General features: G+C 39.1%; 1 protein-coding gene across 1 annotated transcript in view; it reads right to left on the reverse strand.

The window, feature by feature from the left end:
- The window catches only part of AMMECR1 (AMMECR nuclear protein 1), a 100881-nt gene extending 77399 nt beyond the window's left edge, over positions 1-23482 (reverse strand). Inside the window, exon 1 of the mRNA XM_065643312.1 lies at positions 23311-23482. Coding sequence (XP_065499384.1) covers positions 23311-23482 — 172 coding nt within the window. The remainder of the gene's footprint in view (positions 1-23310) is intronic.
- Positions 23483-24677: the final 1195 nt, after the last annotated feature.

A 24677-nucleotide genomic window follows, 5' to 3' on the forward strand; every position in this document is an offset into this window, starting at 1 on the left:
TACAAATGGAGTCAGTATGGCACTGCAATTAGATCAGTTTAATTTAGGTGTGACGTAGCTCTCCTTTCTGACTCCAGCTGTTCAGCACTATTGCTCACCTCATGTTCTAAAGCCCCAGTGATTTTAGAATTGCCACTTGTTACGAGTGAGAGACCCAAATTAATTTTGTAATTAAAAATCGCAATCCGTGATTCTTGAAAAAAGTTGTTAGAGAAATGGTACAAAAACCAGAACTATTTGCAGAAATATGTTTCTCCATGATCCAAAGCTGCTCTGAAGGATTGCCCTTCTTAAACAAAAAGATCAGTACGGCTGGTATCCAGGGAAGATGGTATCCTAACAGGCATGGGCCAATCCCTTTTGAATTCAAGGTGAAATTTGCGCTGACTGTAGTAGAAGTCGGATTGTTCTCAAGTACGCCAGAAGATGATCTGTGTTCTCAGTATCTTGCAATCTAATTATGAGATGAGAACAACCAGAGCAAGGAAACAATGAGCCAAAATTGGGCTGCATCGGTAAGCAGGAGTGATATAATCCTTGTCTTATTAGTATCAATTCTTTTAATAGGCACTGTGACAGGCGAGGGATTTAAAAGGGTACTTAAAATAGCACGTTTAGGCTGTGGTTCCATGTGCATTTCTGCAGCAGTAGTAATGTTGGTTTAAGCGGTTCTACCTCAGCTAATTGTTCTCTTTCCTGTCCCACCCATTCTGTTGTGTTCATGCAGCTGTTTGTGCAGATGTGAGGCAGAAGATCAAGCTGAAAAACAGTTATTCTTTTGCAACCAAATCAGTTCTCCAGTCTGGTTGATCAGAGGGCCTGTTGGAGTGGCTATACGAAATCGAGAATTAATAGCCTTAGGCAGCTTAAACAGTACTGGTGAAAAATGAGAAGATGCAGCCTAAAGTGGGTTTGCATGCATTTATGGGGAAACTGTCAGAAAACACAGGCAAGTTTGAATTTTAAATACTAAGTGAAGAAAGCCAGTTGAGGAAAGAAATGAAAGATAAGGGGTGGATAAAGGGCCTTGAAAGTGAAGGGAAGTAGTTTATGCTAGAGACTGTAGAAAAGTCAGAGCTAGGGAATGAAAGGGAAACAGAAAGCACTTCTCAAAATATATCATTTTCCACTTTCTTAGAACTAAAGGAAGTGTTATACCACAGATAATTCTGGAAAAACCAAACTCCAAAAATGGAATAGTATAAACAGCTAGCGTCTCTGTGAAGCTGTTAGTTATTATTCTAGTTAGTTATTACTCTAGAGTGGAGTCTGTACTTACATCTCCCAAAATTCAGAGGTTAAATTCTCTCTTTGTATTTTCCCATCCTAATGATCATTTTTGGATGGGCCTGCCATAAAACTGGAAGATTTACATGCTGAGAATTCCTTTGGTCTGAGGAGCTTCCACCCGTTATGGAGACAGTCTAGACAACCCTTCCCTTGCCCTGCAGCCTACAAGGCTGGGAAGAAAGCGGGTTTGCCTGTATTACTTTCTCACATTATTCCCAAACTGGTCTATCACACTCTTGAGGCACATATGAGTTTTCCTCAGTATATTCTGCCTAGAGAGAACAGTTAGTGTTCTTCAGTACGCTCCCTGTCTCAGCTGTCCCCAGGAGAAATTAGATGCAGCTCTGAATCTAGGCCAGAAAGTATGCACAAAATCCAATAAAGTTAATGCAAGTTAACTTGCACATGTCTGGGAACAGTAATTGTTCCTACCAGTTAGAGGCCATATCCTGCTATTGTTTCATATATCAAGCCTCTATTGAAGTATCTTCTAAAAAATCTTGTACAAAAAGTCATCTCAGGATGTGATACCAGCCAGCAGACAAAAGGTCCTCTTGCATGTTGTGTTACTGGAATCCTGGCCCTGTTTCATATTTTGAGCTATGTTATAATTTCACCATAGTGTCAATCCGATCTGTGTTATTTTAAAATTAACATTGTTTTACAGACATTTTTCGCTCTTACACAGATTTAGGGTTTGGTCCTGTTAAACCATCTGTGCATGGAGCTTGCACTGCAAAACTGGGCACCAGTTTGTTAAAAAATCACCACAAAACACCCAAAACAAACAGAAAAACCTCTCACTAAATGAACCCCCAAAACAAACAAACAAGAAAACCAAAAACCCCCCTATATTCTAAAATGTTCTTTGTGAAACTAAATATCTAGGACTGGACAGTTTTCTAACTCAAGATAAAAACATTAAATGTGTTGAATGAGTCAGAAGAGTTATTTAATTAAAAACCTAAGGATCAAAGCACTTGCAATAAATGAAAGGTGAGACTAGTAGCTTTTTAATGGAATTCTTTTCACTTAATTCCGTGAGCTGGAATGTTCCTCAACTGTTATGTTAATGCAATATCCTATCCTTTTTGAATGTATTTTTTCATTGTACAGTGATAAAAGAAGATGTAGCTTATTCTCAGTATATATTCCCCATGGTTTCATTGAGGTCAGTGGAGCTACAGTGATTTATGCTCGCTGATATATTAATAATAAGCCTTAGGACATATTTTTTGACATGGCTGTTTGTGGTTGGTCTCCTTCACAAAATATTTTCCACTACTGTAGAGCAACCATATGTATTAATAGCATTTCTCATTGCTGAAGAGTCTAAAGTGCTGGCTTCAACAGTTTAACTTAATAAATTTAGAACGATATACAGATGTTTGTTTATCCAGTGCAGTCACACAGCCACCCCTAAAGAAACCTAGCAACTATTTAATACGACACAACAACCGAGGTGTATTATTAATTTTCATGTACCATTAATTTTTAAATGAATGAGTGAATTAGGAGGCTAGACTGCAATTGCGAAGAATTAGAATCTGATCAGGACACCACGGTTGCATGCCTGTTTGTTTCAAAGAATTGCACAAGATCTTTAACCATCCCAAGTGGTCAGCGCTTGATTTTATATCTCATCTAGGAAAAAAAAAAAAAAAGGAAACTTTCACCTTTCACGTGTATTTAGTTAATGCAAGGAGCAGAAATTTCAGAAAAGAGTGGAATGTTAGCAATGTGAAATGATTGTTAGCAGTGTTAATTGAGTAGGATGACAGAAATGCTTCGATGTAAGGAATCTAATGGGCATAAATGTTGATCTTCCTTTTGATTAAGATGGCATTGAGCTTCCTTTTTCACTTTTAATTTTCTTGTGAAATTATTTCAGTTCCTCTGTCTTTTTGCACATTATCTAGCTTTTGGTGTCAGGAATTCCACCTCCATTCCTCTAATGGCCACTTGGTCGCTGAGGTTCACGCTCCCTTGCTCCGGTACTTTACACTGCTCAGCACTGAAGCTGTCATCCCTCTGTTCCTCTCGGAGAAATGAGATATACTGTTCTTTTCTCCAAAGACTGAAGAACTTTTTTCTTTAGTCTTTGTGAAGCGCCAAAAAATCCATGAATCCTTCTGCTTTGCCCTTCACCATTCCCAATTCTATAAAAAAACCTGTTAATCTTAAAATGGCCAAGACCTGCTTCCAAATGGGAACTTCTAATCACTTTATATTGAATGGTTTTAGTCATGCCTCTTGAAATATTTTGGCTATAGTTTTAAAAGAATGTTTATTAGCTGTAGTAGACTATTGCAGTCATAAACATTTCTCCTTCTTCAGTATTGTAACATATTATTATTTATTTAATGTGGGTTTTTTCCCTTTTTCCCTAGAAGTATTAGCTTTCTTTATACTCAATGCCTAAACTACTTAACCGTGTCTCTACCAGTGCCTCTGATCTGTAGATGTCACCCTGAATGTCATGTCGATCCTCCTTTCTGTGACTAGTTTTATAAAATCACCATTTATGTCACTTCGGTGCACATTGCTTTCTCATTTTCTGTGCAAAGAAAAACCAGACAAAGGCAAGTGTTTTGCTATAAAGGTGTTGCTGCTTCAGTGGTATTAACCTATAGCTGCTAAAAGCACTAAATACATTGTCTTAAAAGAGCCTAGAGATATAAATAGAATGTTAATTAATAGCAGGTGTTACCTTTTGTGGCAAAAAGCCAGCAGGGCTCCAGCAAAACCTTTCTCATTGCAGTTGCTACTTTCATCATGGGTGATTTGCGAGTGCAGCCCTAGTGAGGCTGATCCTCACGGCGCTTCGGAGTCACCCCTCACCCTCACCCCTATATGCTTTTGTGTATTCAGTCCTGCAGATTCTTTTTTTTTGTCTTTTGGTTGTGGTAGCAAAAGCCAAGCAGCTCATGTGCTCCGCATCCGTAAGTCTTTCTTGTACCCTTAAGGCTTTAGAGGAGACTAGCAAGCCTGAACACCCAGTGCTGCAAGCTTCTGAATAACGTGGAATCTACAGGAGTTGGTAGCATTCCGGTACCTCACTTATTCATAGTTACTCATTCATTGTTTTATTGCTTCCATTCTGCAGAACTCATGTTCTCCAGAGTAACATTTTCTAACGTACTTTCTATTGCAGAAGTCAGTTCTCGTTTCAGACACGTATAAATCAAATTACTCTAATGAAGTCAATAGAATTTCACCATTACAGAATGGTGAGCTCAAAATCAGGTCTTTTAAACCTTTAGGTTCCCTTGTGAATTGATGAATGATTTGTCTGTTCCTGGGTCTCCTGAGCTATCCTCTCTTTCAAGGGAAGTAGTATTTATATAAATAGACATCCATGCACACACAAATTCCATTAAACAAAGCTATATGTCTTCTCATTCTTCTTATCTCCCACAGTTATATTTTCACTCTGGGGAGGAGCCTTCAGGCTGCCTGCTGGTGGTGATATTTTTTGTCATGGTTATTTAATGTATAAGATAAATACATTACATTCATTTTGAATAAAAAGCAGCTGATAAACATGCAAGATACAACAGAGTTTAATCCAGTTCCGGGTGTAGTAGTGTCAGCCCTCTTGTGCACTCTTCCTTTCATGCACTATTTCTGATATTCCTGTTTTCACATTATCTATATAACTCAGTCCCTCCTGTCTGACATTACAGCAATTAAAGACAGACCTTTTGTTTTAAACATGATCATTACATAAACAAGTAAAAAGTATTTTAAAAGAGTAAAATAAACATTTCTTCAACTATGAAAGAAGTCATAGCATTCAGGAAGCGCTGTTGCTTGTTAGGTTTTTCTAACCGTTATAAAACATGAAGCTACGATATTTAATATATAGAAATATCCGTGACCATCAAGACTCGCATCTGAGCTTTGGATTGCATTCTTGTTCTTCTCAATGGTTTCTTCGTGGTTAATATTCTAATAACCTACTGACTGCCAGAGATTGCACAGGGGTAACATATTTTGATTAGAACACTATACATCTGATTTGAGGAAATGACCGTTTCCATGCAGAAAAAAGTAATTGATATAATCCTTAACACTAAAAACATATCCTCAACTGAAAATATAACTAATTTCCTTGTGTATTTTAAAGTAAAACTATAAACATATTAATCTAGTGGTTCCAATTACAAATGGGATTCTGGATTTGTTTACGATCTCCCTTGAAAATGCATCTTTATAATAATTCATTCATTTTTGTTAGGATTCCTAAAGAGCATTTCAAGATTGGAAGAGTCATTGTGAAATACTTGAGGAGAAGCCCAGCACAGTGCGCCAGATCTAAGGAGCTGTTGCTGAAATGTTTCAGGGCTATTGTCTCATGAGGTGAGTCCTTACTGCTAACATTCAGTTTAGATTAGGGATGTAGAAGCAATTTGAAAATAATTTCATTTTTAAAAAACCCATGTATTTAACTCTCTGAAAAAAACCCAAATCAAAGTCTGAATTCTGTTTTTTTATTGCTTTGTTTGTGTTTGTTTTCACAGGTCAAAGTCCTGCTGTCCAGTGTCATCGCATTCAAATCCTGCGGTGACCTGTAAGTATCTCACCTCAAAATTTTCTGTTGCAATAGAACAGCTGCATGAAAACTGTTGTGATCATCTCCTGAATACTGAAAATATGTCTTTTATTGAGCTATCATTAGGCATTATAATTGGGGTACAGTTTGTCTTGGTATGTTAAATGCATGTAGTTCAAGCATGTATGATTATAGTATAATACATCTACATTTTTAAATACTAGCTCACGATAATCTCATTGATTGCATTTTAAATGGAAGACTCACAGCTTATCAAATCTACTTATAACTGTTGCTAAACCTTATTTTAAACTTAGTTCTTTACCTGGTTAAATCAGAACTGGAAGTTACCACAGAAAAATATTACATTTGCTCTTTGATGAACAATTACCAAGCGTCACAAGTTCAGAGTAAAAATGGGATAGCATTTTATTTTATGAGTCCACTAACTAATAGTGAATTAGAATAAAACTCCTGTGGGAACACATTTGACATTCACATGAATAACAGATGAGTTCTTTATGATCCCCTGCTTATAAAAAGAATGGCAAATGAATTCATAATTATTAAGCATTTAAAAATAACACACTCCCCCAAAAGATACAATTCTGCATTAAATACTGGGCTGTAGTTCAGCTGCAGGGCTTTGAAGAACCTGAAATGGAACGGTAGCACAGCATATAGCTGAAACTGAATGGCAGAGTGATGAGTTGGTCATTTGCCACATACTTTAACTGCTTGGTAGCCAAAGAAATGAAGATTCATATTCTATTTAATGCATTTGAATTAATTCTGAAATGTTTAGATTAATCTTGCTTCCAAAGCAGAGAATACAGATTAGAGGTATGGTGCGTGAAAGGATTATGCTGGGTATATGTATAAAGAAGAGGATTACAACACATATGGCTGCTGACAAGTGCTCATGTTGTAAGTGCCTGTGGGCATCTCATTTGAAAGATATATTAGAGTTGAATTTTGTAGGGCTTTTGTTGATGGATATCTGATTGTAATACAACAAATACTGTTCAGGACAGTTATTTGGCCAGAAGTGACATTCTCAAATACTTGCCAAGCTGTCACATCAGCATACTGCTGACAGCCTGGCAGGAGATGACTCTTCTATGAATTATAACGTCTACCCGGTGGTGACACTAAGAGCACAAGGGTCCCAAAGGTCTCCTTCTCTGCCAGATAGAGAGGAAACTAAGAGATGCAGAGAATCAGACTCCGAGACTCAGAGGTCTGAAGCTGCAGTCCATCATGAGGTGGACTCCATAACCGACCTAGGCTGTGTGCTTGAGAAAAAGGGCTGTAAAACACAAAAAAATCCAGAGCAGGGAGGAAGTAGAGAGGGAAGGGTCTCAGGATCGTGGAGCATGAGGGCCATGCTGCACAGTCATGAAAAGTGGCACAAAGACTAGAACTATATTAACCAAAACAGAATTCTGTAACATAATAGGGCACTTTCCTAGTCCTACTTATATAGTTGTCACTAGTAGGAAAAATAAAGCAAAATACCAGAAAAGTCATTTGTGCTATAGAAAGTTTGTGAAATTATTTGAGAAACTGTTATAATGAGGATGGAATTGTTTCTTTCTGCTTTGGAACAAGACTCACCCGACAAGCTTTAGAAGTTGCTTAGCTAGCTGCTAGTGGAAGAATATGATTTATACACTGCTGAATTACATTGCTTTTAATTTTAAAAGTCTGTTGGCACTATCCGATTGAACTTCTGACTTGATCTGGGTGGAGTGAGTTTGGATGTATGTCCAGACAACTAGGGCTGAGCTGATGCTTCAGAAGGAGGTGACAAATGCCCAAACCTAAATCCAATAGATATAACTAATTGTGTATCAGGAAAACCAACTCCTTCCTGAGTCCTGTTGCTGGCTGAAGTATGTGGTTTGATTACAATTATTGCCTTAATGCAGAGTTTTGATTCTTATGGGCCTCAAGAGGACAATGCAGGAAACCTGTTCTGTCTGCAATGTATGAAGTGAGTGGTGTGAACTGTTGTATTTATACATTCACAGATTCCAAGATCAAGGAGATAATAATAGCCTTTTGTACTAGCCATCCTACAGACACCATTTTTTCCCCTGAAAGATAAATTAAAAGTTTGGCGGTTTGTTCGGGGTTTTTTTGCAAAGCCAATTATGAATGCATTTATCATGAAACTTTTACAGTTTCTATTTTAAAACATCTGTTGGAAAGATAGTTACTTGTTTATACAGCATTTAATAATGCAATGTATTTATGATTGTCAATATTTGAGGTAATTGTTATTATAAACGAGTGCACAAGAAGAGAAATGCTGTGCTAACTCTCCAGCTGATGACAATGGAAAATGTGTGTGCTTTTTACTTATGAAAATCTGATGGCATTATCTTACTATAACTACTCAGAAGGTAGAACATCAAAAGACCATCTGCTTTAAAAATATTGGGTAAGTCACTAAAGTCAATGTCATGTCTTCTCTGGTCATCAGTGTCCCAACCATACGCTCCCTTAGTAAGGCCACTGCTGGTCATCAGGAACATCGGTGTCCATAAAATTATCATGAGTAACATTATTAGGTAATTTTCTGTTCATTAACAACACATTAGATTGCAAGTAAGTTATTCCACTGTTTGCTTTTGAATTGCTAGGTAAAACAGAGCGGCCTCTTGCATCACCCTTCTGTGGAAAAGGGAATCCGCTCCACAACACTTGTAAACAGCTGTAAATTAGTTATTTTTGACAAAATCAGACAACTGTGGTCACTAAGATTCCTTTTGAAAAATTAGTAAAGGAGAAGTGGTAGAAAGGAATTAATACTTGGAATGGACTAAGAGAATCAGAGGAGCAGCCATCTCTAAGAAGGAAGGGCAAAGTCCATACAAGATTTACTTTCTTTTTTAAAGGAAACAGGTACAATTTTGAGAATATTTGAATAATTAATATTAGGATTAAAGTCTTGGCTTCGGAATGTGATTGCAATAAGGCAAATCTCTATGTGACTCACCTCAATCTGTGATAAGTTGTCTTGCAACAGATAGCAAAACATGTTTATTCTAAATCTTATGAAACAATAATTACAGTAAGTAAAGGCAATTGGCAGTGATTGAAATACTAATAATACACTGCATTTCAAACATTTGTTTAAAGGGACCTCAGCCTGTTATTTTACTGCTAGAGAACAAACCTCTCTCAAATTGCATTTGTCTACCACTGAAATGCTCCAATAGTATACACTACCCAAATTAAGGCTAATTACTAATAATTTATTCACCAGAAGCTTTGCTATTATCAGCTTTGTTTATGTAAAATGGAGATTAAAAAATAGTTCTCTTTCTTGCAAACTGCTGTGCAAATTTCATCTGCTTGTATTAGATGTCATTATCTCATAGGAATGATACGAGTTTCCTCTCATAACAGGAAAAAAGATAAGAAAATACAATATAAGACTCCTTTTTTAAAAAAAAAATTAATTGGCAGAGCACTGTTTATATGTGTTAAAACTATAATATATGTTATAATCTTTCTGTTCTACTTCCAAGTAGTGTTGCCTTAAAAATCCGTGCCAAGAAAGGAATAAGGCTTGTGAGTGTAGTATGTATATACCATGTTATTTAGCAGAAAACATACAGAATTTTTTTCTTTTAGTTTTTTGGGGGTTTTGGTTTTGTTGGTTTTTTTTTTTTGTATTACCCCATCTTATGTCCCAGTGCTTTTTGCTGCTCTGATTCAAACAGTCAAGAACTCAGAGACAGGTTCATAAGGAAAACATATATCCACTGCCTCTCTACACTGTATTAAGTACAGTAAAATCACATCTTAGCTCTTGTGAAGACGTGCTCTCTGAAATTTCAAAGAGATTAAACTATTCCTTTTAGTTACTATTTTGATAATTATATATATTTTTTTAATAACAGATCTCACTGGTTGACAATTGTATTTGTTTAAAAGGATAAGGGGTCTCTTAAAATAAGTGATATTTTTACTTAGAAAATGTTAAAGAAGAAAAAAAGATAAAAAGCTCCTCATCATAAAGTTCAAGCTACTTGATGGGCTCTGGATGTAACTCCTTCGTTTTCTAGAGCATTGTCCTTTCTCAATTCTAGGGAACTCACAGCCAACAGACAAAATGAGGAGAATCCCATTAGTTCCTTACTCTTTGTAATTTGGGAGCTGTAGTCACTAGATGATTAAAATTAAGCTGTATACATCATTACATTTAGTAACATTCAAATGCATTTAATTTTCTTATTTATGAGCTTGCACATCACTGCTTGTTGACCAGTGGTACAGGAGAACAGAGTTTTTATGATAGTTTCTAATGAATTTGTTCTTGCTTGCAAGCCCTGGAAATGCAGTGCAATGTTTGTATTTCAGACACTGCACGAGAATTTTAAAATCCAAGTAGTTTATTTGTTCAGTAGGCTGCCTAGAAACATTTGCTCCGTTTTTTTGTATTCTAGCAGCTTTTTACTGATTTTCCTTCTTTACCCATTAAAATTGAATGCAGAGTTGTAATATTTTAGTTCATGTTCTTTCAGGCAACTGAATATATACCGCTCTGTGTTCAAAACTCAGGAAATCCACTGTCTTTTTTCAAAGAAAAATAATCATAGAATCATAGGATGGTTTGGGTTGGAAGGGACCTTGAAGATCACCTAGTTCCAACCCCCTGCCGTGAGCAGGGACACCTCCCACCAGACCAGGTTGCTCAAAGCCCCGTCCAACCTGTCTGTGAACACCTCCAGGGATGGGGCATCCACAGCTGCTCCAGGCAGCCTGTTCCAGGGCCTCAGCACCCTCATGGGGAAGAACTTCTTCCTTGTATCTCATCTAAATCTCCCCTCTTTCAGTGTAAAGCCATCACCCATTGTCCTATCGCTACATGCCCTTGTAAAAAGTCCCTCCAGCTTCCTTGTGGCTCCCTATTAGGTACTGGAAAGCTGCTGTAAGGTCTCAGTTGTGGGGCTTGGTTTTTGTTCTCCTGTTGTTATTCTGCAGAGATAATTGTTTAGGAGGTAATCCAAGGATTTTTGAAATCAATGGAAAGGTTGTGAGCTTTGGATTGAGGTCACAGGGCTGGAAGAATTTATTCTTTCCTGTGTCGGAGCCAGCCCAAAAAGGAGGGAGAAAGATCCCAGGTGTTCACGATTCAGCTACTCTGATCCCAGCACAGGTTAGAGGTGGTTAGTGGCAGTATGCACATGAAGAACGGGGCATGGGATTCTGCCATAACCATCCCATTTTTCCATCATCATGATGCTGGGATGAGCGTGGAGCGGTAGATGCAGGAGCCAAACCCCACAGTCTTCTTCCTCTGGCAACTTGCAAGTCAAGTCAGGCTGGTCCTGAGCTGCAAAACGGGGTAGATGTGGGGCCTCCCTGGGCAGAGCTGGCTTGGGGTGGTTGGACGGAGAACCCTTCCCACGGAGACCCACGGGAAGGGCTGCAGAAGGCACAGCTCCACCTGCCATTAAGTTTTCTTTATTTTCAAACGCTGTCAGAGGCTGGTACGAACCAGTGCTTGCTGTGTGTCTGTGCCCATGCCGGCTTTGCTGCATAACTTCTAGTTGACTGGAGAGATAAAAATAATCCCTGACATAAATCAACTTCATTCTGCCTTAGGACATAATTTAAATACCTTCTCCTGGGTGTTCTTCCCTCTTTATAAAAGCAGCAAGTCCACTTTCTGGCCTTCATGGTCTAATTCTAGAAAATGTTTAACGAGGGACTCTGGCACAGTGTGGGTAGAACTCCCGCTGCACAGGGGGGGGTACCGGCAATATCACTGGGGACACGGTGGGAGGACAAGGAAAGGGAGTTTAGAAAAGCTCTTCAATATTTCCTTTCCCAAGATCGTAGGGCAAAAATGTTGCTGGAATTTAGTAATAGATGTGGACAACTATTTTGAATGATTTTTAAATTCCTAGAATAACAGAGGCTTGAAAACACTGGGACCATTTTTGAGATTAGGTTGAACTAGACAAATAGTTTCAAATGGAATAATAGCAAAATATGAAAACATTTCCTCACTTTTTAAAGGAAGTACTTTAACATTCTTGAAAAGAAATTTTCATCTTTTGAAACTGGAATACCATTTTCCACTTCAAAATTAGTCTAACTTAAAAAAAGGGTTTTAAAAAAATTTTAAATGCATGAAACATTTTATTTTTATTTAAATGTAATATTTCAGGTTTACCCCAAATTAAAATTACTAGTTTTTTATTTTGTAAGAAAAACATTATTCTGTGCAAGCTCTATGTGAGCAGAGGTTTCTGCTTGCTTCTTTCTAACGTTTTGGTTTGGTTATTGAATCGGAGGAAACTTCACTCGCTCAGCTCTATTTATGAAGTCTTCATGAGGCACTGTCCTAGTAATTTTCAGGTGATTCGTGAAAAGACATTTGCTTACAACTCTGTTAGTGTGTAAGGATAATAGTTCCTCCCTTGTGCTGTACCGGTGTTAGACCCTGAGCCTTGCTGCGTAATCTGCCTGTGCTGTACTCGTGTTCTTTGGAACAAAAATGTGGTGTACAAGGATTTGTGATTTCAGCAGGCTACACGTGGGAAGAAGGAGCTCTTAGTTCTGATGGGATGTGGGACACCTGCCTAACGCATCCTTAGCTCAGTACACACAGGGTAAAAGGAGCCTTAGCAGTCACAGATCTTTCCCTTCGTGTTCCTGTTCTTCTCTTTCATGTTCCTTGTTCTCTTGTCAGCCACCAGTTCGTCGCAAATAAATACGACATTTAAAATTTTCATGTGAAGTTACAGAGATGCCCAGGTGCCCACTCAGACTCTTTTTCTCAGGCTGACCTACGCCACTCAAAGGCTACATGTTCAGACCTGGGGTTCTTCTCCCACATTTGTATTGAACCTTAAGGATTTCAGAAGGTGTTTTCCTCAGTCGTCATTGTCACTACAACACTGGGGACTTGTGAAAGCTCAGCAAGCTGATACAGTCAAGAAAGGCTTAGCAGACCTTTCCGAAGGGAAATAAAGTAGATAATGACATCAAGTGCTCCATGTCTCCATTCAGAACACCGTGTGAGCATCTGTGTGACTACAAATTTGTGGGTAGCATTTCTGTCTCTCGTATGGTAGCTGTTTGGGTGGAGCTTTGGTTGGTTGGTTTTAATGTATTTTAAAGAATAGTTAATAGGGTTGGTCAAGTAGCTAAAATCTGCAGCAAGAGGGTGACACTATGGACAGTGAAAAACTATTAGTAAGAGCTAGCATCTGTAATCAAAACAGCTAAGGGTTTGCAATCCAAAGGAACAAAAATGAGCAAAAAAAGAGAGGGACGGTGCACTGTCAGTGCAGTTTTACGGATGGAGAAGGGGCCAAGCCTTGATTCCCTAAAGCATGGAGGCAGAACCTGATTTTTAGCATTTCCAAATGTGTACATTTCAACATATTCTGTTTGATACTGGCAATGCTTTATGCCTACGCATTTCTAATTTTATCTGTTCTGATTTTTTTCTTTTTTTTTTTTTTTTGCTATCAAAGAGAGGGGTTTTTATAGTTTCTCTTCAAATTGATTCCTTAAATACAGCTGAGCATCTCCATTCTCAGCACAACAGTCGATGTGCAATTTTTGCATAGGTATGTGGGGTTCTTTTCCCAAATTTTACTGCAACTTTTCAACTGCACACGTCCAGCAGAGCGAAAAGCGGGGAGGGCCAGATTGATATACATTGCCTGGATGTGCTGACTTTTCACTCCAACATGAAAGGCTTATTGTACTGCATCAAAGTAAGAGTCTTAGCCTGGAAGGGCTATTTCATTGACAGTGAACTGAAAACACAGGCACAGCGTAATAGATCTTAAAATTGGCTGGACTGTTTCTGGACGCCTGCATTGTTCGGTATTCATATGAAAACCCCTACACCCAGCACAAGCAGCGTAATGGGGTCAGACCTTTTCTCAAGAGCAGAACCGTTGCGACAAGCTCTAGCAGTCTAGCAGGAAATCAGAAAAATGGTCCATTCGAGCTGCTTGTCTTTGTCCAGTGCTATGGCAGGAGTTTGAATTCAGCGATACGGAGTATGAAGAGGTTTAGTCCTCACATAAGCCTTGACACACTCTAGTGGCAGAACCTTGCAGTGCCATTTGGGCAATGGAGCCCTGCCCGTTCCTTTGCTTTTTGATGCAAAGCAATAGTTACAGTGGATGAAAATTTAGGTGATCTTTATTGAAAGTAACCGAGCAGTTCAGAAACTACTGGTCAAGTCCTGTGCTTTTATAAAACTTGTATTTCTTTTTGTGTTTTAATATATAAAATACTGATTCAGGGGTCTCACTGGTTTGTAGAGAGGTTTGAGCAACACACCCTGACCTGACAGAGTCATAGTCATATGGCCACAATAACTATGCAATATATCAAAGTCAATAAACAGCACCTATCCACAAGTCCTAGGTGCTTATCCTTTAATGGTAATGGATACAGATCTTGGGCAACCTCATCTTTAACCACCCATCATTAAATACTAAATCAATAACCACATTAAAAAATCTATTTATAGCTAAGCTCTAAAACCAGTGGTTTTGCTTATTGAACTAATCATAGAAGATTCACTGTTTTGTCTTCTGAGAAGACATAATGGACCACTTGGCTGCCTCAGTTCTCTCTTAATTTTTCCCTTTGTAGAGCTACTCTGTGGCAGAATCCTTCAGATAATGCAGTAAAGTATCTAAATATATGCTTTATCATCACAGCAATTATAAAGCTAGCCCAAACTATGGTGAAGTCTTTTCTCCAGGATCAAGAAGTTTCTGTTGCAATCCTTTTGGTTTGGCTGTGGGCTACTACGGATCCTCCAGCCTCATTGCTGGTACCATTTGGGTTGCAGTAGGGTGGAGTAGCTTTTTGTGTTTTACTGCAATTTGCACACTAACATGACTAAAGTATTTTGCATAGGGCAACTCAAAATTTCCCTTCCTCAGGAAATTTTGCTGTTTTGAAACCCTTGTTTGGTTGCATCACAATGAAAACAAATCCTGTTTCCTGCAAAGCAAAAAAAAAAAAAGGTAGAAACATTTCATTCTGATTTAATGTTTGAATTTTTTATTGTTGCTTACACAACCCAAGCAGATTACATATATCTAAGGCTCTGCCTGTTCTTTCTTATTATTTGCTATTTCAGGGACTCTTCTGTTCTTTCCTCAGCTCATCATGACTGTATGTTTCCCCTGTGGTAAAACTGTCTTCTAGTCAGGATCATAGTGGGGAGTTCTGTGTACCCAAATTTCCCATTGTCTTTCATTCTCTTTTTGCTAAGTATTTGGACCTTTTTCCATCTGACTTGCAAAGCCATTGTCATCAAATTGCAAGTGAGGCTTTATTTTGCTCAGCCATTAAGCAACTTTCAAGTCTTGCTTTCTGGGTATCTGGATATAAGAGAGTCACATAGATATTTTAGACTGGCTCTTGCTGCTCTGCCTCTGAGGCTTTTTAATTTTATTTTTTAAGAACTTTTCTCTTTATATGGGTAAGTTACTTCAATAACAGCAAATCTAAGTGTTCTAAATGCAGACACTTAGATGAAAATATACCTTTGCCCCAGCTCCCTGGAGATGCTTGCTTTGGATTGAAGAGTGAGTAGTTTTTAGGCTGGTGCAACTCAATCCTAAATACTGGAAAGATCCTGACCCAAAATTAGAACTGGGGTAAATGAGTAAATCTCCCATTGAAGTCAACAGGAATACTGCCAGCTGACACTGGGAATGAATTAGACCTTGGGTTTTTTGCATCCTCGTTTGAACTATCATCCTAAAATAGCATTGTCAGACTAGATATATCATGCATTTTTAGTTACATCATAATAATTATGTCATTATTGGTGATTAGAGCAGCTTTAAAGTTTTTTTTTCCTTGTCCTGTTGCCAAGTTCCATGAGGACACAAGCTGCGAGTTAGATGGCAGCTCTGAATTCTTTTTTTTCTTGTGGAGTGGACAAGGCACTTCCAACACCAGGCATCTGTTATGCACTCACACATATCTACACGCAGCCCTATTGGGGTAATGCATTGTGTTTTCTCACTGTTCTGTAGTGATATAATTAGGAATGGAATGGCATTTGCCATTCTCTGGGAGTTGTGCTATCTGGGAACACCTCACTGCTCAGGGAGTTAAGGCAACACTGTTCAACGTGTGTCTCATGCATCTCAGGATTATAAATATTCCTTTACATTACTGTCTGTTCATTTTTGATCTAGACCCTAATCCAAGCAAAGAATGAATCAAGTCACAAGAAAAAAAAAGAAAACGATGGCTGAGTGAGTATCCAAAGAATACCACCTTGCAAGATTCAATCGCTTGTATCTCATGCGGCACCAGTAGTCAGCCCAACGTCTGGGCTTTGTAAAACTGCAGCATGGAGATTATCTCCTGGCATTCACCGATGCAATACTCGCTGTTGAACTATTCAACTTTTGATAATTTATGTGCTTGCTTTGTCCATCTTTGCATTTTCAGCTCGTGTCAGATGGCACTATAATTTATTTTTGCATATACCTTAGGCTCCCGTTATATAATAAATAACTGAACATTTGAGTGTTGCATGTAAATATCTTAAGAGTCCCCTCAGGGGCTTCCTTGATGGGAAGGGATCTTTCTCTCTCTAAGACAGAAAAGGTCAGACTTGGGGCAGAGAAGTTATAACCTAGAGAATGCTAGAAAATTGGAATAGTTTCAATGGGCAATGGGAAAAAATTAACTAAGCACATAACTAACTCAATTACCTTTGGGCAAATAACTCGGCTACACTGAGGATTTATGTCCTCTGGTGCAGTCAAATGAAAATGACTGTCCTGCACTCAGAGTCAGTTCAGATTCGAAAATAATACAGCTCTTTTCCCTGCCAATTTCATAACAGAGACTGGTGACGGATTCTCCCATCTGGTATGCCCAGACCATACTTTGCAGCGCAGATTTTCCTAACCACGTTATCTATTATTTCTTTGCAAGGTGAGAAATTAAGCTGCTTTCTTTCTTCCCTTTCCCGTGAGCAGTGAAGAGCTTCTTTAAAATCATCAACAAATAAAGATATTTTGTGCTATGAGACTACAAGCTTTGTTATGTGGCTGTGGTTCTGTTCTTTTACTTCAAGGTACTAATCCTAGGAGGCTTAATTTGGAAGATTTTAATAGTTCTTCTTTCTGTTCAAACAGTTGGGTTGCCTTCATTAAAAAGGCAAGTTTATGTTAAGATTTAGGAAATATATTATAAAAGTGTGCAGGGATTATTAGGGAAGCCAGTGTATTGCAAGCTAAAAATTCTGTGAAGTGGCTCATTTATGTGCCCTGTGACTCTGTAAAGGCACCAGATAGACAAATGCATTATGCAGACAGAGGTTATGTGATGCCCAAGGCCATTCAGTGAGTCAAAGCTGAGCCGGGGTGAAGTTCCCATTTCACTGTGCCTATTAATAACGCCAGCACTGACAAACTACAGGAAAGTACTAAATTTGGGGGCTGCGTGATGTCAGCATGCTCTGCAAGGCTGAAATATCATTTGTTTCCATTTAACTCTAAAATGGTTTAATTATTTGACATAAATATGACTAGATCGATGTCTTATCTGAAGACCTTCTCACACTTAGCAGTAATAATCTCTTTCCTGTTTCCCAGCGGAAGCCTTTTGTTTTTCTTTTGCAAACTGAAAAAATAGTTGTTTCAACACTTTCATACCTTCAGATTTTGAGGACTGACAGCTGAATACTGTGTCTGGCATCAGGACATGGTCACAGCGTAAATGAGAGGCAGTGTTAATGGGAGCCAAAGTTCGCCTGCATTTGTTATCCTTCTTAAAAGTAGTATTTACATGTCGTAGACCACTGCTGCTTTGATATATTCTATTTGTTGGGTTTGTATACTTCATCTAGCTTCAGATCAAGTTAGTGACTTTAGTTACTAACAGAACGTGGCAGAGGGAACGATATTGTGTAATGAGAAGTCCGAGTTAGGACGTGCTGTGTGTCATTAGTGTCTGTCAGTGACTTGCCTTAGTGACTTGGGCTTGGATGTTCAGGAATGAATATACCAGTTTTCGATGCCTTTGCTCATGGTTCTCCTTATGATTGCTGGCCTGGTCATCAGATGTAGTAAAAACAAAGTCAATCAAAAATCAGCAAGATCAGAGAAATGTGCACGAGAGTTGACTAGAGGTTTGATAGCTTCGATGGGGAAGGTTAAGGAGTCTGTTGCAGCTGCATTTAACTGGAGCCAATGTCTAGAAAGCCAGAAGATGGTATCAGGGATTATATCTATCTATCTGGCAGACTACAAAGCATTATCACTGAAATTCATCAAACGTTAGTGCCAATGGTTTGTTTTCGCAACTAGTTTTAAGGAAAATTATTAAGTGATTCAACTAAGTCAGTCTTTATACACGTAACATTTTAAAGTATCTAGCTTACCTGCTTCAACAGTTCTACTTACTTTTTGGCAACAAATTACATATACTAAATGCCAGAAATCTAGTCTTTTCATCCAGTGGATTTATTTCTTTTCTGTGCAGTTAAGGTGAAATTGCCCATTGACTGCAGCTGAACTGTTTCTTGTAGCCACTGTTTTCTGTAGCCTCAGACATGTAATCTTCAAATGCATCTCTCTGATATATTGTGCTCCCTGTTGCTGTTGTGAGAGCTCTCTCCCTTACAATCTCCAGATAATTGAAATACTTGAATATTATGCAATTTGCAGTGACTGACTCCACTTTTAGGGATGGAATTTCAGTCATAAATTTTGCAAGGATATCTTTCAAAAATTAGTTTGAAAACAGCAGTCATCCATTTCTAAAGGTTAAGTGCCACAAAAATGCTGCTTTGTTGAAGGCTCTTTAGTGATACCGCAGCCTGTGGAAAGAGCTGTGAAGTCTGCAATAAAACATGCTGTATTTTGGATGGCAGTTGTAGAATCTACACAGAAACTGAGTTATGATACTCTGACATGCTTTTGACAAAAATTTTAGCCTTGATGCTTGAGGTCTGTTGCTTTGGTGTCAAACAGACAAATAAATCCAGATCTATACTATAGTCTCTGTCTCTCGTCCATGTGGCATTCAATTGCATTTCCTTTTGGGGAAAAAGGAAGGAAGGGTCTCGTGCTCTCAGTCTTCCTGTCCCTCCACAGTGAGGACAGCCTGTTGGACTTGGGTTTTGAGCAAAAGAGGAAAAACCTTAACATGAAAATAACTTTTTTGTGCTCGTTTATACTTGAAATACATTCAGTATACTCTGATCTCTGCAGCCTCATAACAGAGATTCTTCAGAACATCAAGAAGAACCAAGTCTGCTCCATTCATTGTTCTCCAACTCAAAGCGCTAGTTTCATTTGTGTGCCTTAAAGAGGCTGGTGTTATCACATTGATGTTATCTTAGTCTTTGTACTGACATACAAGTGATGTCAAAAGGAGCAACATCTGCTGAAGTAAGGTATAGCATCTATCCATTCACCCATGCGTTACATCCAGGAACTGATTCTTATCTCACATTAACATGTATCACAGTGACCTAGAAAACAGTCCTGGAGTGGTTATAGTGTTGCAGCAACTTGCCGAAACATAAGGTGCTTTTTCTTATTGATCGTGCTTCATTTTTTAAGAAAAGATAGTTAAGATTCTTGCTGTCATCTCACTGCTTCAGTGTATTCTCCTAACTCTAGTTGCTATGCTTGACTTATGTCTATTTTTTCTTGGGCCAACGTTGTCATACATCTTAAATAATTCATTTCCCTGATGATAACTTTACCAATAGCATTCACATTCCTGGCGCGTTGTTATGATATGTATTGATCTTTTTGCATTGTGAGTGACAAGAACTATATAACATTCCAAATAGGGACTCACCCATGCTTATAGGATGCCACCAGTGCTATACCTGTGCTTCTCTAACTGTTACCAGAGGCAGAGGCCGAGATGAAAGCCAAGGCCCACTCCTGCTGCGGGATGGTGTGGGAAGAAACAGAGATGGGAGGATCAGAGAGAAATGGGCTCCAGAGCATCTTCATGCTTCTGCTGCCACCTGGGAGAAGGCTGGGGCCCGCTGGCACTGCCGGGGCTCAGCAGCGACCCAGAGGACAAAGCTGAGCTGAAGCCAAAGCTGAGCTGCTGGGCCCAGCCGAGCTCACGTCTCCCTCCTCACGCTCCGACCTGCCGCTCGCCACACTGCGTCCTCACTGCCTCCCTGCCTCCCGTGAGCCTTACATTTCTACTACATTTCCTCTCATTTCTGTTATTCTGTCATATTCATCCTCTAAATTGATGCTGCCTGCCAATATATCACCAGCAAAATTTGTCAGTATATTCCCGGGTTTTGTTGCAGAGCCTCTCTCTATAAGATTATTAAAATTCAGCCCCAGTCCTTGAAGAATTCTTGTAATAATCACTTTTTGTTGATGATTCCTCTTTCAACCCAGTCCCTCGACTGGATTTAATAGAATTAGTCTGGTGCAAAGTGACAGCCAGGAAAAATAAAACTCTTCCTTCAATTTTAATGAAGGGCTCAGCCATCCGATCAGGTTGTTGCAGTGTAGTAAGTTACTGCCTGCCAATGGGGCCATTGAGACTATGGGCACTTTTAGTCTAGCCACTCAGGAGTGGTGCAGGACAAATTAAACCTTTTTTTAACCGAAGTTTAAGCTAAAATTAAAAAAAGTAAACTTAAAAAAGTCAGGTAAAGAGAAATAACCAGCCAATTACTGCAGCTGTGCTCATGCACAATAATTAATTTATTATAACTTTGGGTGTCTGAGGATGTCATTAAAATTGGAGGGACCCACTTCTGTGATTTTTCAGGTGCAGGAAAATTGTGGGTTTGCCTCATGTTTGGACTCCAGAACAAGTTCTACTGTAAGTCAGCCTGGGTTCCACTTTAGCCATTGCCCTTATTGATATCCTTTAGCCCTTTATATGTACTTGGCTCTAGGCAAGGACCATCAAGTATGAGTTATGGAGTGCCTGCATCAGAGCTGCTGCTGAATTGTAAATTAGTACATTTATAGAGTCAGTTCATCTTTAGTATCCTGTGTGTGGCTGATTTAATGTATATGCACAAAACCCCGCCATGTATTAACATAGCATGAGTGTATCCTCAGCTGGGAACACCTGGAGAGTTACTAATCCTCATAGTCTATATTCCTTCTCCAACAAAGACAGGGTTTTCAGCTTCCAGAGAGCTCCTGTATGCAACAGTTTGTTTTAAAAATAAAAAGTTAATATATCCCAGATGGCATCTGCTTTCTGATTATTCAGATTATTTCCTTTCTGCACGTATTGTGAAATAACATACATTGTCTTTCTAATAATAATTCTTATCAATGGCACAATTTAGTATGACATTTTCTAAAATGAGCCCAAAGAATACCGCTTACCACTGGAATGGTTATCTGTACAGGTGTAGCACTGTATTGAGTTTTCTCTCACTGAATTAATTCCCAAAACATTCAGTTCTGCACAGACCTGTCCTGTTGGTAGAACTTCCTTTAAACAACTTGTGTTTGTGCTGAGAATAACTTTTTTTTTTTGAGAAAGAAATATAGAATCTAGATTTACATGCATGCCTTGTAACTTGTCTAATGATCTATCAGTTCCTCCGTTAACAGTAAACAATCGAATACTTTGCCAGCTTTTAGCAAAGCACATCCAGCTATAATGATTTCTTTCTTTCTGCAGTCTCTGGGAAATGTGTCGAGTCTCAAGATTTCCAGCAAACTGAGTGCTGACGTTTGGGTTTGAGTGTAAGGTGGATCTGGGGATGAAAGGATTGATTCCTATTTGTCATTAAGCTAATTTAGTATCAGTGACTTCAGTGAAACTGAGGCAGTGATTCACCAGTGGGAGGAGAGAGCCAGGCTCCTACATCAGTCTTACGTTCCGAAGTAACAGAGAAGGTATCATAGAAACTGTCTCAAAATTGATGAGAGGCTTTCAGAAGAAAAAAATACCGGTTTCAGAGCCTGATCCTAAATCTATTTATACCAGCTGAAGTTTTCATATTGCTTCTAGTGCTCTGAGTTGTAAGTCATTGTATCCTGCGTGGCTTTTTTTTTAAAATGTGTTGCATGCCAAGATCTGAACTTTTCCCATCCTGAAAATTAAGCCTTAAAGACCTTCAGTCCACTTACGTGCACACAGGGCATTTCTCCCATCCCTCCGACTGGTTTCATAAGTCACTCAAGAAATATTCACAAGCTAGAAAATGAATTAAAAATTTTCTTGTATTGAAAAGGCGAAAGGTGGAGTTTGAATTAGTTCCTAAAATACTATTTCAGAGGCTGTGCTAACTTCTGCTTCTGCTGCAGACTGTAATGTCTGAGCATTTTGATAGGAAATGTGATGGGGCTGCAGTTGTCCAGTGCGCTCCTGGCTGTTCTGGCAGCACACACAGGTAGCTTTGGATTGCTGCTTCTATCGGAGGTGGCCTCCCCAGCTCGGTGCGAAGTCAGGCTTTCTAAAACCTCTCCTAATAGCACAACAAACACTGAGTTGCAGTCAAATATTTGGATGAAGTACATTAAGCCCTCGGGGGAATTCTCCGTTTGCAATCATCACATTAGTGAACAAGAAAGGATAAAGCATAAAGCAATTCCAGTTTTTCTAAAAAGCCTGAAGTACAGGAAAGGACCCAAAGAATCCCTTTTCTAATTCCTGTCACCAGACATTCCCAGAATTTGGTTTGTACATTTATTAGACATGAGCTGCATTCGTCTTCCTGCAGTAGTATGTATAAGTAAAATATCCCTGAGGATGTTAAACTATTTTACAAGTATTTCAGTAAGATAGTTATGTCCTATAAAATTGGAATCTCGCCATTTTTGCAGAGCTTACTTGGTGCATTTCTGTGAACATATATAAAAAGAACTGCATGATAAAACCTATTCATTTTTAGTACAGCTCGCTCTGCTGCGTTGGTTCGATGCTGTACATGTCTTTGTAGTGTTAGCGCACTGCTGTGTGGCAGCTTCAAGGTATTATAGCAGAGCCGGCACACAAGACAAGAAAGCTATGGATAGAAGAACTATAAATCAGCAGTAGCAGGTCGTTTTTATAATGTTTCCATCTACCATACATAAAATCATTCCCTGATTTGAATAATTTGCTAAGCTAAATAATAAGACTGACAATATATCTGAAATAGAGATCAGGCAATAGAAATACCCACAGTTTCAATCACGGTTACAAATTACAGATCTCCAAAAGATGCTAAAATGTAAGGAAAAAACCACAACCCCTGGAACTCATCAAAATTAGTGTCAGTCATTGATTTCTAGAACACACAAAGAGACGGTGAGTATTAAATGTGTTACTTACAAGTGCTGAGGATTTTAGGGAATGAAAATGGAGACCAGGAGCTGGAGACTGCCTGCCATGCCAGCAGTGTTGATTTGGAAGCGATGGACACAAATAAACGTTCAGCAAAGCTGAAAAAGCTGCAATGCGAGGCTAGCCAAAAGTGTCCATGTCCTTACCGTGCTGGGGCTGGCAGGCAATCCGTGTCTGGGAGCCGTCAGTCCCTCTAATCAGGCTCCGGGGATTTTGTTTGCAAGAGAGATTGTCCTTTAAGTGATCAGTGCAGGAAAACAGAGAAATAAAGAGAAATGAGCAAATTGTACAAGGCAAATAGCTGCAGGTCTTTAGCATGCTCCCTGCGTTTTCCTGAGCTGCATCCGCAGTAGAGAAAATATCCCCAAAATAGCTCAGGCTGCCAATGACTTGCTGAAACCTGAGAAAGAATTGCTGAATTTAAAGATCTGGGTTGCTGTGGGTGTATGATTAAAGTGAGAAATTGCTGGCAGGAAGAACCTAGGGTGAAACCACATGCTTAAGGAGTAACTTGTGAGTTCATTGGTATCAGAACATGAGCTGACCTCTGGTTTCCCCCTCCTCCACCCAATGCCAGTTAACCCTTAAGAGTTCAGCGTGGAAGCAAGTTCTGCAATAGCAGATGGAAGAGGAAATACGACCCCTCAAAAAGTTCTTTTTAACTGTAATATCTGTGATGTAGTGACAATGTTTCATAGCAGTGTCCTATTTCCTAAATTTCAAAGCAGTCATGCAAGCTGATACTTTGCAGAGGTCTTGGCAGCTGCACAGTTCTAACTTCTGGAAAGCTCAGTCTTGTGTAGGGTCTGTGCTAAATACCCTCTTTGAGCTGTTTGTGGTCCCACAGAGTGAAGGGATTTCAGGTAAAACTTTGAGGAAGGAAGGATAACATAACACTTTTGGAAATTTTCTGCAAATACTGACTTAGGGACAAAATATCAAGAATTGCCAGAGTATTTGGCACAGCCTTGGAGGAGTCACTGCTCTCTCTATACTGTGCCCAGAACAAATTACAGTAGCTTAAGGACTTCTCCAGGTGGTTCTGGTCTCTGAGTGTCCCCTTTGGATTCCTCGTGCTCGCACTGATCGCTAGAGCATTGTACACTAGCCCCAGTGCCCAGCTCGCTCCCTGGCGCTTTTTTTTTAATGTTACTTCCCTGATTTAGAAGAGAATAAGAAGCAGTTGGCACAAAATTGGGTACGCTGGCTTGACAGCAGTTAAGTTTCCCGAGCAGTGCCAAAAGTAATCCTCAGTAACCTACTTAGGACAGTATTAAAGCTGCCAGAGCATGGACTAGGAGCTAGTCCCCAGTTTTCTTTGTACTGACACTGAAAAGGGAAAAAGCTTCAGTGCTATAACTGGGTTAGATTCAAGACACATGGGACTGGATTATGAGAAGCTGCTGCCTTGAAAAGCAGTTGTGCATCTAAGAAAAGAGCCAAATATTGCCCTGACTCCAGAATGTGCTTTTGTTTTAACACCAGTTTTTTAAGATGTGCCAAATAATAGTGG

Source organism: Caloenas nicobarica, chromosome 12 (genome assembly GCF_036013445.1).
Source record: "Caloenas nicobarica isolate bCalNic1 chromosome 12, bCalNic1.hap1, whole genome shotgun sequence".
NCBI classification, from domain to species: domain Eukaryota; kingdom Metazoa; phylum Chordata; class Aves; order Columbiformes; family Columbidae; genus Caloenas; species Caloenas nicobarica.